This window comes from Ahaetulla prasina, chromosome 3 (genome assembly GCF_028640845.1).
Source record: "Ahaetulla prasina isolate Xishuangbanna chromosome 3, ASM2864084v1, whole genome shotgun sequence".
Lineage (NCBI taxonomy): Eukaryota > Metazoa > Chordata > Lepidosauria > Squamata > Colubridae > Ahaetulla > Ahaetulla prasina.
Genome location: NC_080541.1, coordinates 187,191,468 through 187,206,051, shown reverse-complemented (window position 1 = coordinate 187,206,051; position 14,584 = coordinate 187,191,468). Strand labels below are relative to the sequence as shown.

The 14,584-nt window shown below is 35.5% G+C and overlaps 1 protein-coding gene across 7 annotated transcripts in view; it reads left to right on the top strand.

The window, feature by feature from the left end:
• NGF (nerve growth factor) overlaps positions 1 to 14,584 on the top strand; it is a 132,027-nt gene that overhangs the window by 55,900 nt on the left and 61,543 nt on the right. For 3 of the 7 annotated variants that reach the window (XM_058178434.1, XM_058178435.1, XM_058178438.1), the window contains one exon: positions 11,813 to 12,694. The exons of 2 other annotated variants lie outside the window; for them this stretch is intronic. In XM_058178434.1, coding sequence (XP_058034417.1) covers positions 11,813 to 12,547 — 735 coding nt within the window. In that variant the 3' untranslated portion in view covers positions 12,548 to 12,694. Of the gene's footprint in view, positions 1 to 3,321; positions 6,710 to 6,730; positions 7,029 to 11,812; positions 12,695 to 14,584 lie in introns of those variants that run through there. 2 more of the 7 variants (XM_058178436.1, XM_058178437.1) reach the window with 2 other exon arrangements.

The window sequence follows — 14,584 nt, the reverse complement described above, 5'->3', positions numbered from 1 at the left end:
GTGAAACTCTTGATGATCTAAAACACTCTTTGATAGCCCAGCCTTTATTGTAGCCATCCCTATCATTGACATTTTGTCAGATATCAAAAGCATTATAGTTCCCTATTATTGAAATACAGAATAGGATAGTTATGGTATATTACAGAGGTTCCCAATCTTTTTTGCCCGCGGCTCCCCCGGAAATCCGACCTGCAACTGCGCATGCGCACCAGACGTGCCCGCGGCTCCCCGGAAATCCGACCTGCAACTGCGCATGCGCACCAGACGCCCCAGAAATGGCGCATCAGCGCCGGACCCAGCGGGCGCAGATATTCCGCGGCGCCCCCATGATGATATCGCGGCTCCCTGGGGAGCCGCGGCTCACAGTTTGGGAATCACTGGTATATTATATTAAGAGTATATTTTGTGTAATTACAGTATTTCTATGTTGCCTCCTCAGAGTTCTAGTTGATCCTAATATTAGATGGAATCAATCAGTGGTCATAGTTGACAGAGGCCTGGGGAAGGGCAGGAGTGAGATATGGAAAAGTTAAGGATCCTGTTTACTTCCATTTGCATCAGACCATCAGTGCTCATCTTCAGTTCACTGAATAGTGAAAAGCATGATTGCCTGGGTATAAAATGACTCAGGCTCAAGATTAATTAATCTAGATTGCAGAAAATATGACTTCTGTAACAGAATCATCAGTGCTTGGAACACTTTACCTGACTCTGTGGTCTCTTCCCATAATCCTAAAAGCTTTATCCAAAAACTTTCTACTATTGACCTCACCCCATTCCTAAGAGGACCATAAGGGGCATGCATAAGCGCACAAACGTGCCTACCGTTCCTGTCCTATTGTTTTTCTTTTCTTCTTTCTATATATATGCTTATACCTCCTTATATTTACCCATATATGTTTATATACTATATAATCTTTTGTATGATTCCTACATATATTGTTGTGACAAAATAAATAAATAAATAAAATAAAGACAGCTTTTACCCAAAAAATTAAATAATTTCATAAGCCAACTTCCTGCAACCTGCTCTTTATTTTTTGGGAATGAAGTCAATTATAGTATAACACATCTCAGTTGAATAACATAGGAGTAAGCTACAATAAACAGTAACTACAAGGAAACAGATTCAGAAACTATAAATATATTGAATGAAATAGATATGGAATCCTTTTTGAAAAACTGATGATGAAAATATAACCTTTGTGTCATGTGTGATAAAGGACAGTCTCTTTCTTTAATAATTATGCCTATTTAAAAGTAAATTTATTCTGAAAAGCACAAAAACGAAAGGGGATATAGATTTGATGTGAGCAAGCCTTTGGTTACCTTCATGTTAGCAATATCAAACCAAAGTTTAGATATATCATCCAACAACATCACTATACAATCAACCAGTCAGAATAGAACTGGAAGGGACCTTGAAGCCCAAACCCCTGCTCAAGCAGGAGACCCTATACCATTTCAGTCTCTTCTTAAAAACCTCCAATGATGAAGCACCCACAATTTCTGAGGCAAGCTGTTCCACTGGTTAATTGTCCTCACTGTTAGAAAGTTTATCCTTAATTCCAAGTTACTTCTCACCTTGATTAATTTCCATCCATTGTCCTGCCCTCTGGTGCTTTGGAAAATAAGTTGACCCACTTCTCTTTGTGGCAAGCCCTCAAATATATATGGAAAGCTCAAACAGTTTTTGACAACTTGTTTCTTCAATTTTTTTATTTAGTTTTCAACATCAGAGTTAACACTATATAGGTAATTATATAAAGCAATTCCTTTGTAATAAATTTATATTGATGATTAAGGGGCATGCATAAGAGCACCAGTGTGCCTACTGTTCCTGTCCTAATGTTCCCTTTGATTGTATCCAATCCGTATGGTTATTTCAAGCATATACTTATATATACTGTTGTGTTTGACAAATAAATAAATAAAATTTACCTTGAATTTTTTTATTATAGCTGCAGGAGGGATTTCACAAAGACAAAATTTCAGAAATATAAATTGTTCATTTTAGATTATTTGCTTTGCATCAAAACCTTCTCAAATTTCCTAGGAATTCATTTGCAAAGATCAAGAATATGAGTTATCCAATTTTAGTTCATAAAGGAACACATTTTTAAGTGTTATAGATTTTTTTTAGAGTAAACATTTGTTTTAAATAGATACAACCACTGCAGGACATCAGATGCAATCTCTAACTGACATGTAATCCTGCTAATGTTTTGTAGAAATTAATGATATTTGACTTGTTATGTTAGCATCTGACTGACTACTGCTAAGTTATTTTTCAGTAAAAATTCCATAGGTTTACAGAATATTTTGAAGATTTCAAATCTTGATATGTATCCAGACAAAGTTCTATAGAACTGGTAGACTGCTTCAGAGGTGAAATGTAAAATTTGTTCCTACCGGTTCTGTGGGCGTGTGGGGGGGTGTAATGTGACTGGATGGGCATGGCCAACTTTTTTTTTTTACTTTTAAAAGCATTTTTTCGGTCGAAGAAAAAATGCTTTTAAAAATGCTTTTTCACCCTCTGATGATCACGCGGCTCAGCTGGGGTGGGGGGGGAGGAATTTTTGCTACTGGTTCTCCGAACCACCCGCCGCCATCACTACTGGATCGGGCGATCTGGTCCGAACCGGGAGCATTTCACCCCTGGACTGCTTGGAATATGTGAAAAGATGTTTTAATCTGATCACCAATAATGAAAGACATATTTTAAGCCTTATCAGGCACTTCATCAAAGAGACTGGGTCCCACCATGCTAAAAAAAGTTATTTACTTTTCCCAGGAATGGGAGTAGGCATTCTATTGTAATGTTTATAATGTATCCTATTATAAGTTATATTTAAAGTTTCTAAAACCTTCATATGAATATTAGAATTGTTAAATGTTTATATTGGTTTGTCTATTCGCATTAGATTATTGCAGTGCAATAATCATTGGTCATAATTTATAATGTGAGTTTTATTTTTAATTGTATTGTTCTTAAATAGAGGGCTCTTTCCCTCCCCCTCCATTCTACTGAAAAATGACATCGTTTGGGCATCAATGGCATCCTACATGAGAAGGCGCATAGATTTGGCTGCTTGCTATTAAAAATGATTAAAATGAATAGGTTTCATATTGTTCAAATAGGAAAAGCAAAAAGAATGTATATCTGGATTGACAACTGCCAAATAAAGTTTTCATTTTGGCATAAAGTAAGATGTTAATCCTTGCAGATTGGATAGATAATAAAAAAAATACTGAAAATACTGAAATACGAGTCCTGCGAGTCCCTTGGACTGCAAGGCGAACAAACAAGTCAGTCCTAGAAGGGATCAACCCTGACTGCTCTTTAGAAGGCCAGATCCTGAAGATGAAACTGAAATATTTTGGCCACCTAATGAGAAGGAAGGACTCCCTGGAGAAGAGCCTAATGCTGGGAAAGATTGTGAGCAAAAGAAGAACGGGACGACAGAGAACGAGGTGGCTGGATGGAGTCACTGAAGCAGTAGGCGTGAGCTAAAATGGACTCCAGAGGATGGTAGAGGACAGGAAGGCCTGGAGGAACGTTGTCCATGGGATCGCGATGGGTCAGACACGACTTCGCAACTAACAACAACTCACTGATATTGTCCTTAACTTCATTTGCTTGATAGAGCTTCATTTATTGGGCATATCATTGTTACAGTATCTGAAAAATATACCATAAAAAGAATATTAAAGATATTGCTGAATTGGGAACTTTTTTCTTGCTAAAACAAACAGGGGTTTGAAATAGAAACTTCTGTTTTCTTAGGATGGTACTCGTTGAAAGTCCTATTCAATTGTTTTTGGCATTAGCCGATGCTAGTAGCTTTGTGTTTAACAATGCTTAAAGTGGTAGATTATGTGGCAAAAACATTGTTTTAATAGGATAGTCCTACACAAATGTAATCCAGTATATTTTGCATTTTGTGGGAAGATGAGAAAACTTGAATTTTGGCATATGTGTGGAACAAAAAAAAAGATTAATAAAGGCTGTACTCCAGAACATAGATTACAGTATAATGAAATATATTGTTAAGGGATTGGGATTGGCTAGGAATCCTTTTGGGATCCCTTCCAACTCTGTAATTCCTGATGATAAAATTTACATTTGGAAAGTGTTCAATAGAACTAGTAGGACTGTTGGAATCCTTTCAAAGGCCCATGCAGACTGGCCAGATATCTTTTGCTATGGAGATTGTTCTCAATAATTGAACTCCTCTGGAACAGACCAAGACATTTGGGAATCATGGCTTAGCTTCCCTCCCTCCTCCCAGTTATGGAATGTGTCAATGCAGAGATCAGACCAAAGAAAGAACAAACTATGCAGTCTTTATTTTCTGAAGCTAGTGTTAAGTAAAGAATGAGAATTAGAGATTTAGAAACATTTTGGAGGATTTGCTGATGTTTGTTGGGGTATTAAAGTATGAACCACCATCTCTTCTCAAACTACGTGTTTAAAAATGTTTAAATGGTACAAAACCCTACTTGTTTTCAGGAGCCTAAACCTTAAGAAAATAAATATTGTTATCAGAAGCTTTACAGACAAGAAAGTAGATCAGATAATTAGTTTGATTTTCTGTTGGTTTGGGGTTTTTTTCAGTGGTTAAAATAGGACATAAGAAAATGCATGTCTGCATTTTCAGGAAAAAATTGTCTACATGTTCATTATATGGACCCTTAAAACAGAGCATTCAGGAGTTGTCCCTTTAAACTTTGGAAGCTCTTGTTTGGAAAGATTTAAATTATTGAACTCTTCCAAAGATAATTTCACAGATAATATTGATACTAACGATATAAGTATTGTTAAAATCAACATTGTTACTTCAGTACAGCACTCACTGCAAGCAGATTATTTGGCTGCATAAACTGAAATCAATATCATTTTCATATCTGATTGTATTAAAAAGTTTGATAATGGAGCATCTTTCTGAACAATAACCTGAGTCTGAGTACCCATATATTTTCAGTGTAGGATTCCAAGCTGTGGCAAAGAAGGAAAAACAATATGCCAGTGCATAAACATCAGTTATTTATGAAGTGGACCATATTTGAGATAATAAGACTGTAAACTCAATATGATTCATTGTCTTAATCAGCTTTGGTAACTTTATTCAAAAATATTCTGCTCTATCTACAGTTTAAAGAAACCTCATTCTGAGGGAATGAACTCCACTAGAAATTATTGTCCTGTCCTAATGGAGCAGGGTATTAGGTTGAATGAAATGACTAATTGGACCCGCACACTGGCTTGTGAGGTGAGGCTTTCACCTCAGCAAGAGCATCCCTATTGCTGAGATTGATTGATTGATTGATTGATTTTATTTTGTCACAACATCATATAAAAAGATTATATAGTATATAAACATATATATGAGTAAATATTAGGAGGTATAAGCATATAGGAATGGGGTGAGGTCAATAGTAGAAAGTTTTTGGTTAAAGCTTTTGGGATTATGGGAAGAGACCACAGAGTCAGGTAAAGTATTCCAGGCACTGATGATTCTGTTACAGAAGTCATATTTTCTGCAATCTAGATTAAAGCGGTTGACATTAAGTTTAAATCTATTGGTTGCCCTTGTATTATTGCAATTAAAGCTGAAGTAGTCTTTGACAGGAAGGACATTACAATAGATGATTCTATGAGTTAAACTTAGGTCTTGTCGAAGGCGACGGAGTTCCAAGTTTTCTAAGCCTAGGAAATTTAAAAAGGAAATTTAAAAAGCTATTGATAAAAAGAGCCTATTTTAGTGGACTCAAGAAGTCGAAACAGGATGAAATGGGCACAAAGAAGCTCATGGGAAAATAGAGGGAGAATGTAAAACAAAAAAAAAGCAATGATGGAAAACAAGAAGACATGGGATAGATAGAAAAGTAAAATATAAGGAAGTGGGGAAAGGATCATGGAAAAAAGCATTAGCTAATAAGCTTCCATTCTGCTGCAAAAGATTTGCAGTTCAGTTTTCAATAGTAATCTTTGTAATTAAAGGGCCCAGAAGGAAGTAGAAATTAGCTTGAGCATCCAAGTTCAGAATCTATTCGGTGCATTAGTTGCCAACCCAGACCTACAGCTAATTGCCATGTTAGCCATACTAGACTATAATAATAATGTGACTCCCAAAGTGACCAGAAAAAAGGACAAGACAGAGGGAGCCAAAAAGGATCCTCTTCCTCTCTACTTAAGATAACTTTAAACTTTATTGTCTTTTTACTTAATTCTCATCTAAGGAGAACATCCAAGTCATCCAATCTGGATTTATTTTAGGAAAACCTTTGACATTAATGAGTACTAAAAGGATGGTTTGGTCCCTTGTTTGAAATATAGGGGTTGTGTGTGTGTGGTTTTGTGTCCTACAGATATATCTTTAACTCCATAATTTTAAATTATTTAAATTCTATAACATGTGAAATTGAATGATGCAGGCTACTTCTTGAAAACAGGTTGCAGAGATTGACCGATGTAACATTGTCATCTATAGGGGCATGTATTGACCCTTCTCCTTTTGCTGGTCGAGATGGGAGGCCATTTCTTAGCACCTGACAGATATTCCTTGCTTGGCAAATCTCTGTTCCTTCCCACAGTTATTTGACAGAGGAGGTACCTATTTTTCCTCCCCTTAGAAAGGGCTTGCCTCCTCCCTTCCAGTCTTAGAGATGAAGAGAGAACCTGAGGATATCCTCAACTGCTTCACAGGTATCAGTTGAAATCAGTGGTAAGAAGGAAGCTGAGCAATCTGGCAAATTTCTGTATTGCTCACCTAAACTAGGCAATTTTTGTTAATTCCTAATAGAGATTATAGTTGAGAAACAGCACAAAGTTTAAAATAGCCATGACTACTTTCTTTCTTGAGAGAGTAGAGAGTATAGTTCGATTATATATTTGGAAATTGCTGCATTTTACGTTTGCTTGTCTCTAACACCAACATCTTACTTTTGGAGAATCTTGATTAAAGTGATGATATGAGACCAGGAAGATTCTGGCTAAAGTTCTCACTTGATATGGGATTCAGCAGGTGACTTAAATTCAATTATTATCTCAGTCCCATACACCATCTTGAACTCTTTGAGAAATAGGGGATATACATACTCAACTTAATAAATTGTGACCAAAAAAAGTGTTCTTCGGATGTTTTCAAAAAGCTTAATTCCTGTATGTAGCAGATTCCACCAAGACTTTCACAAGACACTCCTGTAGCACACTTTGTAGACATTTTATAGTTTCTGCTTGTGGCACAATTATTTCTTGAATATTGCCTCCTTTAATAAACTTTAACTACCTTTAGTTTGGAGGCATGCACATGATCTTTTTATGCTTTTAAAAAAACTTACTGGGAGTTTACAACTAATCTTAAAAACTGATTCTTGACATGTTCCTTTGTTTTTTAAATAAACTACTGTGGATTCAGTGAAATTACTGAAAAAGCAAACTAAGTCAGGTTATAATTTGTTGAAGAATTCGGAATCTATAAAAATTCAAATTCTTTTCTTTTAAAAAAAATGCTGTTACAGAACTGTAGGGCCATTAGTTTTACTGTAGACTAAAAAGTGCGTTATTTCCCTGAAATCCCAGTCGGTTTTTTGAGACTATGCTACTAGCAAAAGAATATGTTATATTTTTTGTACATTGCCTTTAGCAGTATGGAAAGTTTTGTTTTGTTTTTCATCTGTTTGTATTTAATCTTTGCTTAGCACATTTGAGTTGCAAAGTGCTAATGGCAATCATAGTGTGATTTCCTTTAGATTTATCTATATGGAATAACTTTTTTTGTCTTTTGTCTTTTTTTGTCTGCTCAAAATACTTAATCATAACGTATCAATTATACCAATAGGTTTGTATTATATTGTATATTGTATTATATTGTTTAATTATAATTATAATTAGTACAAAAGAGCCATTTGATTAACATTTAATGTACATCATTAAATGATTTTTATAATTTGATTGATAGCTGTAGCCTGCTGCTTAATCTGGATGAAAGAATGGATTCTTCTGAGGAGTAAGAGGATTTTAGATTTAGAAGGATATGGTCTAAGGTTCATAGTTTTCTATGGTACAGTAAAGTTAAGGTTAATAGTCATTACGTATATTAGAAGTGCCATACTGACAATATGGCACAGATATAAACCTAGCCTGTGATCAAAAATATCTTTATAAACTTTAGCAGTAGTAGATTTTAGAGTAAAAAACAATACAGAAAAATGGTTAGCTTATCAAGAGTTGATAGAACAGGAACATGGAAAGTATAAGATGAATTCAAAAGAGGAATTGGCTGCAAAGGGATTTAGTTTTCAGTGGTTTTCATATGCACAGTTAAGAAAAATATTTTAAAGGACATTTGAAATTGAGCAGCAGGAGACAAAAATTTGAAGTTGAACTGTGTACAAATGATGAACATATAATTGTACATTTATTAAAATTTGAAATGGAAGAATAAGTGAGAGCGTATATGATAAAATAGGCTGAGAACTTTAGACAAAATATACTGATTAAAATAGTGCGAAAATATGTGATTAGATTAAATTTATATTATGATCTAAAAGAAAATTTTTATAAAATGACATACCATTGGTATAAGAATCAAGAAAAGTTGTCTAGAATGTATGAAGATTTTTCAAATTTATGTTGGAGAAATGGGCAGCATTTTATCATGCCTGCTGGACTTGTAAAAACAAAAACCCAGACATTTTGGGTTGAAGTACATTTTAAAAAACAACATTCAATTGAAACCTTAATTTTTCTTGCTGGAATTAATGGACAGCCAATTAGTAAAGAGCCAATAAAGATTATCTTTATATATGTTTAGTGCTGCAAGTCTTAACAGAGAAATGGTTGGTGAAGATAAAAGAATTAGCAATTACAAATTTAACCTGTTTGATTAGGAAAAAATCAACAATTACCTTGATTAGTGACTAGAAACCCCTTATGGACTTTTTGTTGAAAAAGGAGAAAAATGAACTTGTGACTTACAGGTTTGAATATTAGAAAAAGTATCTTATGGAATATTAGAAACGGTATCTTATGAAAGTAAGGAAAGTGTGGTGAAGGAAGGAAATTAGAACGAGAGGGCACAATAAAAATGCATCTGTAACCCCTGACAAGAAGACTGGAAACCGCTTCTTTATAATCTTTCTTGTCCTCTTTTTCCTTTTCCTTTTTATATTTTATTTTCACTTTTTACCATTCTTCGTTATTTTCTCTTATGGTTTTTATTTTGTGAAATTTCTCTAATCGAAACTGCTTTTTAGAAATTGATAGCAAATCTAAGAATATTAAAAGAGTTTGGCAGGCTGATCCATGAGTAATATCTGTGCTCCTGAATTTTTAGCATGGACGAATGCATTACTACCAAACTAATAATTATTTTTAATAGCCTAGTATTTTAATACTGAATCTGATTTGAGTTATACTATGTAAAAATAGTGGGAGGGAATTGGGGTGAGACTGAGTGAAATAAAAGATCTTGGATCTTTCTTGGGGATTAAGAACTTTTTTGAAGTTGATGCAAACTGCCCTACTGTGGGAGACAACAAAATATCTTAGAACAACCAGGGTCACTGATATGGAGAGATAACTTGCTAATTATTATTTTAATGGTTGCTGAACCAGTTGATATTTGTACCTGCCAAACTATATTTTCTCCATATTAACACAGCAGAAGCACTACTGTTTCAGCTATTGTAAAAAATCTTCTTTGACTAAGCTTGCACTTTTGCTTGAGCATAGATGGGCTTTGTGAATATTTATAAAATTACTTTCTGAGAAGCTAAAGTATTTACCAGATTCTGAACAAATTATACAATCTTCTTTTTTAAACCTTGTACACTGTAAGTATTTTACAGAAACTAACCCGGCTTGAAAAGATAAAGGTAAATGTCAATATTTTGCATTATTGCCTGACTTTTAATAGTTTCTTTTTAAATTTCTTGCTAATCTAATTCTAAACAAAAGTTCTGTTTAAGATTTTTACGTCTAAAATCTCAAAAAATCTTCTTTAAATGTTGCTATGTTAACATAACACCCCCTTCTTCCACCCTGTTAGAAATACAAATAGCATTTATTTACACGCTTATCTCGTTTCCCTTTTTAGTACAGAGTGATGAATCTCAAATGACTTACAGTAAACAAAACTGATGTAGATCTACTTCAGGGTGTGCCTATATTGTCTTTAAATTTTGTTGCACAAACTTTTTTTCATTAGCATATATGTTGACATCAAGAAACTCATTCGACATGTTCTGAATTGCTGCGATGGCCCCAATGCTTCAAGTGAATCTGAGAAATTAAAGCTTCTGGTGCCTCTCTGAGCTGTAACGTATTTAAATGGTTTAGAACTAATTTCCTCTTGCGGCACAGCAAGCACCTAGCTCTGTTTGTCTCCAGCTTTTGAAGCGCAGTCAGAATGGTGAGGATGGATAGAGATATGTGGGGCTGCATAAATAAAAATAAATATTAGATGGCAGTTACAAAATAAAACTCAAACCTCCTGCTGCCATCTTCTGGCTGTCTGTATTTTTGCATACTGAAGTATTATACCTCAAAATTTAGTTACATTCTCTCTTTGAATTTTCCTTTCTTGTGATTTTAGCAAATATTTTTCATAGAATCTGCAACCATAGCAACCACTCTGACTGATTGATGAGTATCCTAATATTAAGATTATTGATTAGCTATTAAATCTACTACTAAAAGTATACATTATCTGAGGAATTCTAACAAAAAAGAACTTCGAACTTTGACACAGATTATTGGCTTTATCAAAGTATAACTACAGGGAACAAGAGGATCTATAGTTTGTCAGGGAGCCCCAACAGTAATGACTGGCCTTTGTCTTGAATGATTTCAGAATGGATGCCAGATCTAAAGATAAACAACGAAGTCTGAATCATTCTCCCCTAAGAGGTTTAGGCTTTTGTCTACTCTGTGCAAGAGAAAGAATCTGTTTTCAGAACTTTTATTCAGTTTAAACTATGGCCACAATCCAACACGAGATTAAATGCTCTTAAACCCCTTAAAGTCAATGAATCTAAGCAGATTTAACTGGTGTTGGATTTGTCCAATGTTTTATTATACTGATACTTTTCTGGGGAAACTGACAATTCTGTAACTAATATCAAGTCAGGACTTGCATAATAGCATTTATTCCAGTAGCAAAAGTAGTATTTTACAACTTAGTATCAAGACGCTTTTAAGAAATTGAAGTAAGTGCAACTTAGAAGAAATTATTCTTCCACAGTCTATTCAGGTACCTGTGTCTAATTTAGCAATATCTTTGTGCTGGCCTTTCTGCCTCTTTTTGTGAACATGTGGCTCAAGGCAATCTAGATGCAAGTACAGAGTATATTTGAGCTACTTTTCCTTTTTACATGGTTTTTACTGTAGAACTTCCAACTTAGTCCATAGAGATTCTTGTCAGTATCTGTTATCCCGAATAAAAAACTGAGAACACTGCTTGATATAAATTATATGCTAGAACTTCAGGAATTAACAGTAATCCTGGTATTATTTCGTTTGTTTGTTTATATGCTACCCATCTCACTGATAAAGTGACTCTGGGCGGTGTATTATTTCCTAGCATCCCCACTTTAATAAGCTGTTTGAATGACCCTTTCTGCAGTGGGAAAGAAAAGGCAGCATCTGGTATCCACATGGCTGGGCCTCTTGTAAGACAGTGAAATGTCTTCGCTTTACATTTTCCCTGGCATTTCTGCATCAGCATATCTCTCCACTCATCTTGGAATGGATGTTTTTCTATGTTGTCTTTGCTCACAGTAACATTCTTGGTTTGATCTCTCCTAGGTGCATAGCGTAATGTCCATGCTGTGCTACACTCTGATTATAGCATTTCTGATTGGCATATGGGCAGCACCAAAATCTGAAGATAATGTCCCTCTGGGCTCCCCTGCAACATCTGACCTTTCTGACACCAGCTGTGCTAAAACTCACGAGGGTCTGAAGGCATCTCGAAACACAGACCAGCGCCATCCTGCTCCTAAGAAGGCAGAGGATCAAGAAATTGGATCGGCAGCAAACATCATTGTGGATCCCAAGCTTTTTCAGAAGAGGCGGTTCCAGTCACCTCGTGTTCTGTTCAGCACTCAACCCCCACCATTGTCAAGAGATGAGCAAAGTGTGGACAATGCGGACTCTCTTAATAGGAATATCCGGAGCAAACGTGAAGCTCATCCTGTGCATAACCGAGGGGAATATTCTGTGTGTGACAGTATCAGTGTCTGGGTTGCCAACAAAACCACAGCAACGGACATCAAAGGCAAACCGGTGACTGTGATGGTGGATGTAAATCTTAATAATAATGTCTACAAGCAGTACTTTTTTGAGACCAAGTGCAGAAATCCAAAACCAGTACCGAGTGGGTGCAGGGGCATTGACTCCAGGCACTGGAATTCTTATTGCACCACAACACACACATTTGTCAAGGCATTAACCATGGAAGACAATCGGGCATCCTGGCGCTTCATTCGGATTGACACTGCCTGTGTGTGCATAATCAGTAGAAAAACTGAGAACTTCTGATTGACCATTGGTTGCTCCAATACTCACTTTCTCCCCATCCCCTACCTCAGCCTGTAAATTATTTTAAATTATGAGGGCTCTATGATATATTTATAGTTTATACAATGAAATAAATGAATCATCATAATTTATTAAATCCTTTTGAAAACTGAATACATGATGTGAGCATTAATGGCATTTTTTTCCCTGTTAAACAAATATTTTAGCTTTTCTTTAATATGCTTGTCATAGAAAAGTTACTGAAAAGAATGTATGGCAGTTTTCAGTGTCCTGCCCCTGATCTTTTTATTTAATGTGCAGTTGCTTTGTTACTCTGTACTAGATCAAACTTCATTACCTACAAGTCCATTAGTGAAATTCTCCCTTTCCTAGGTCAGAATCATTCGTTCATATTACACATCTGAGGAGATGCATAACTATCATTGGTTTCAGATACGCTGACTTCCTTCTGTTTATACATTCTAAATATTATATTTGCGGCTGACTTCTTGTTAAACTTGTCTTCAGAGCAGTCCCATACACATCTATTCATTTATTATTCATTTATTTTTATCCCATTTGTATTATTTTTACAAATAACTAAAGCTGTGAACATACTGAACATATCTTTTCCCCACAGAAACAACCCTGTGGATTGGGCTGAGTGAGTGGCCCAAGGTCACCTACCTGGCTTTCATGGCTAATGTGGGACTTGAACTCATGGTTTCTGGCTCCCTCCGTGCACCTGCCCCAACACAATACAACTCACAGTGAAGACAGAAAATCCCTAACCCAATAAATCATATTAGCAAACACCCAGTCCTATTGCACCAGTGTGAACATATTACACGTTGCGCTGGGCCTGCAAGTCCATCATACTACGTAGTTATGATGTTATTTCGCATTCAGGAGTCTGACAGCCCACGGATAAAAACTGTTTTTCAGTCTGTTTGTGCGGCTGGCTATGCTTCTATTTCTCCTTCCCGATGGTAAATAAGTGCTGACCAGGGTGTGAGTTGTCCCTGAGAATTTTCCTCTCTCTTTTAAGGCAGCAACCACCACCGATCTCATCTAGTGGTATCAGGGGACAGCCCACAATGTTTTGTGCTGTGCTCACCACCCTCTGTAATGTTTCTATCTGCAGCTGTCGGATTCAATATTTTTCAAATTGTATACAAATTTATTTTTCCTTTTATAGGAAACATTTAAGCAAACATTTTGCTTCCTATTTTATAACATGTAGTTAAAAGCAACTACTTTTTAGTCAGCTGCTGGCAAAATTAAAACCAGCCTGAGGCCAGCTAGATTTACGTCTAACTCCATCCCATTTAAATCAATAGAATAAAAGTGTCCTGATTGTTGTTTCCTCAAGATATAAAATCCAATTTCACACTTTCATGTTTCAAAATAGGTTCCACTATTTTCAACACGATTTGCTCTCAAGCAAGTATATGTAAGATTAACGTCTCATATGGCAACCTAGGATGTATTTACTTCAGATTTATTTATGCTTTTCTGTTTAGCAGATTTTCTCCATGGTAAGTAATTGCAGGATTGCAGTTTTAGTTGCAACTGATTTGGTTAGGTTTGGGATCAGTGCAGAACTCCATGGATTAGTCTAAACATTAATGATTTTATACCCAAATGTTACCTTTGTGAAGAATTTTAATCTAATCAAAGCTGAATATACACAAAATAAATAGTAGAAAGTTCCTGAGAAAACAGCCCTTCTGATGGGGAAAAAAAATACATTTTGGTTGATTTTTAGGAATAAAGACCATCCTGGTCCTTTGAAGTCAGTGGAAGTGATTGATGAAAAAATTGCAAATGATATTCCTCCCCTCTCCTGCCCAGAATTGCCAACCATTTTCACTCAGAGAATGAATGAAAATTGAATACATAATTGATTGCCACCAGCAATTGGAAGATTGGCTGCAGAAAGAAACACAATTGGGAAGCATATGCAGGGTATTTAAAATTGTTTCACCAAAATATGGTGTTGATTCATTGGAGTTAAAAATATAGCCTTTCAAGCATTTTTTAATATAAAAATATTAA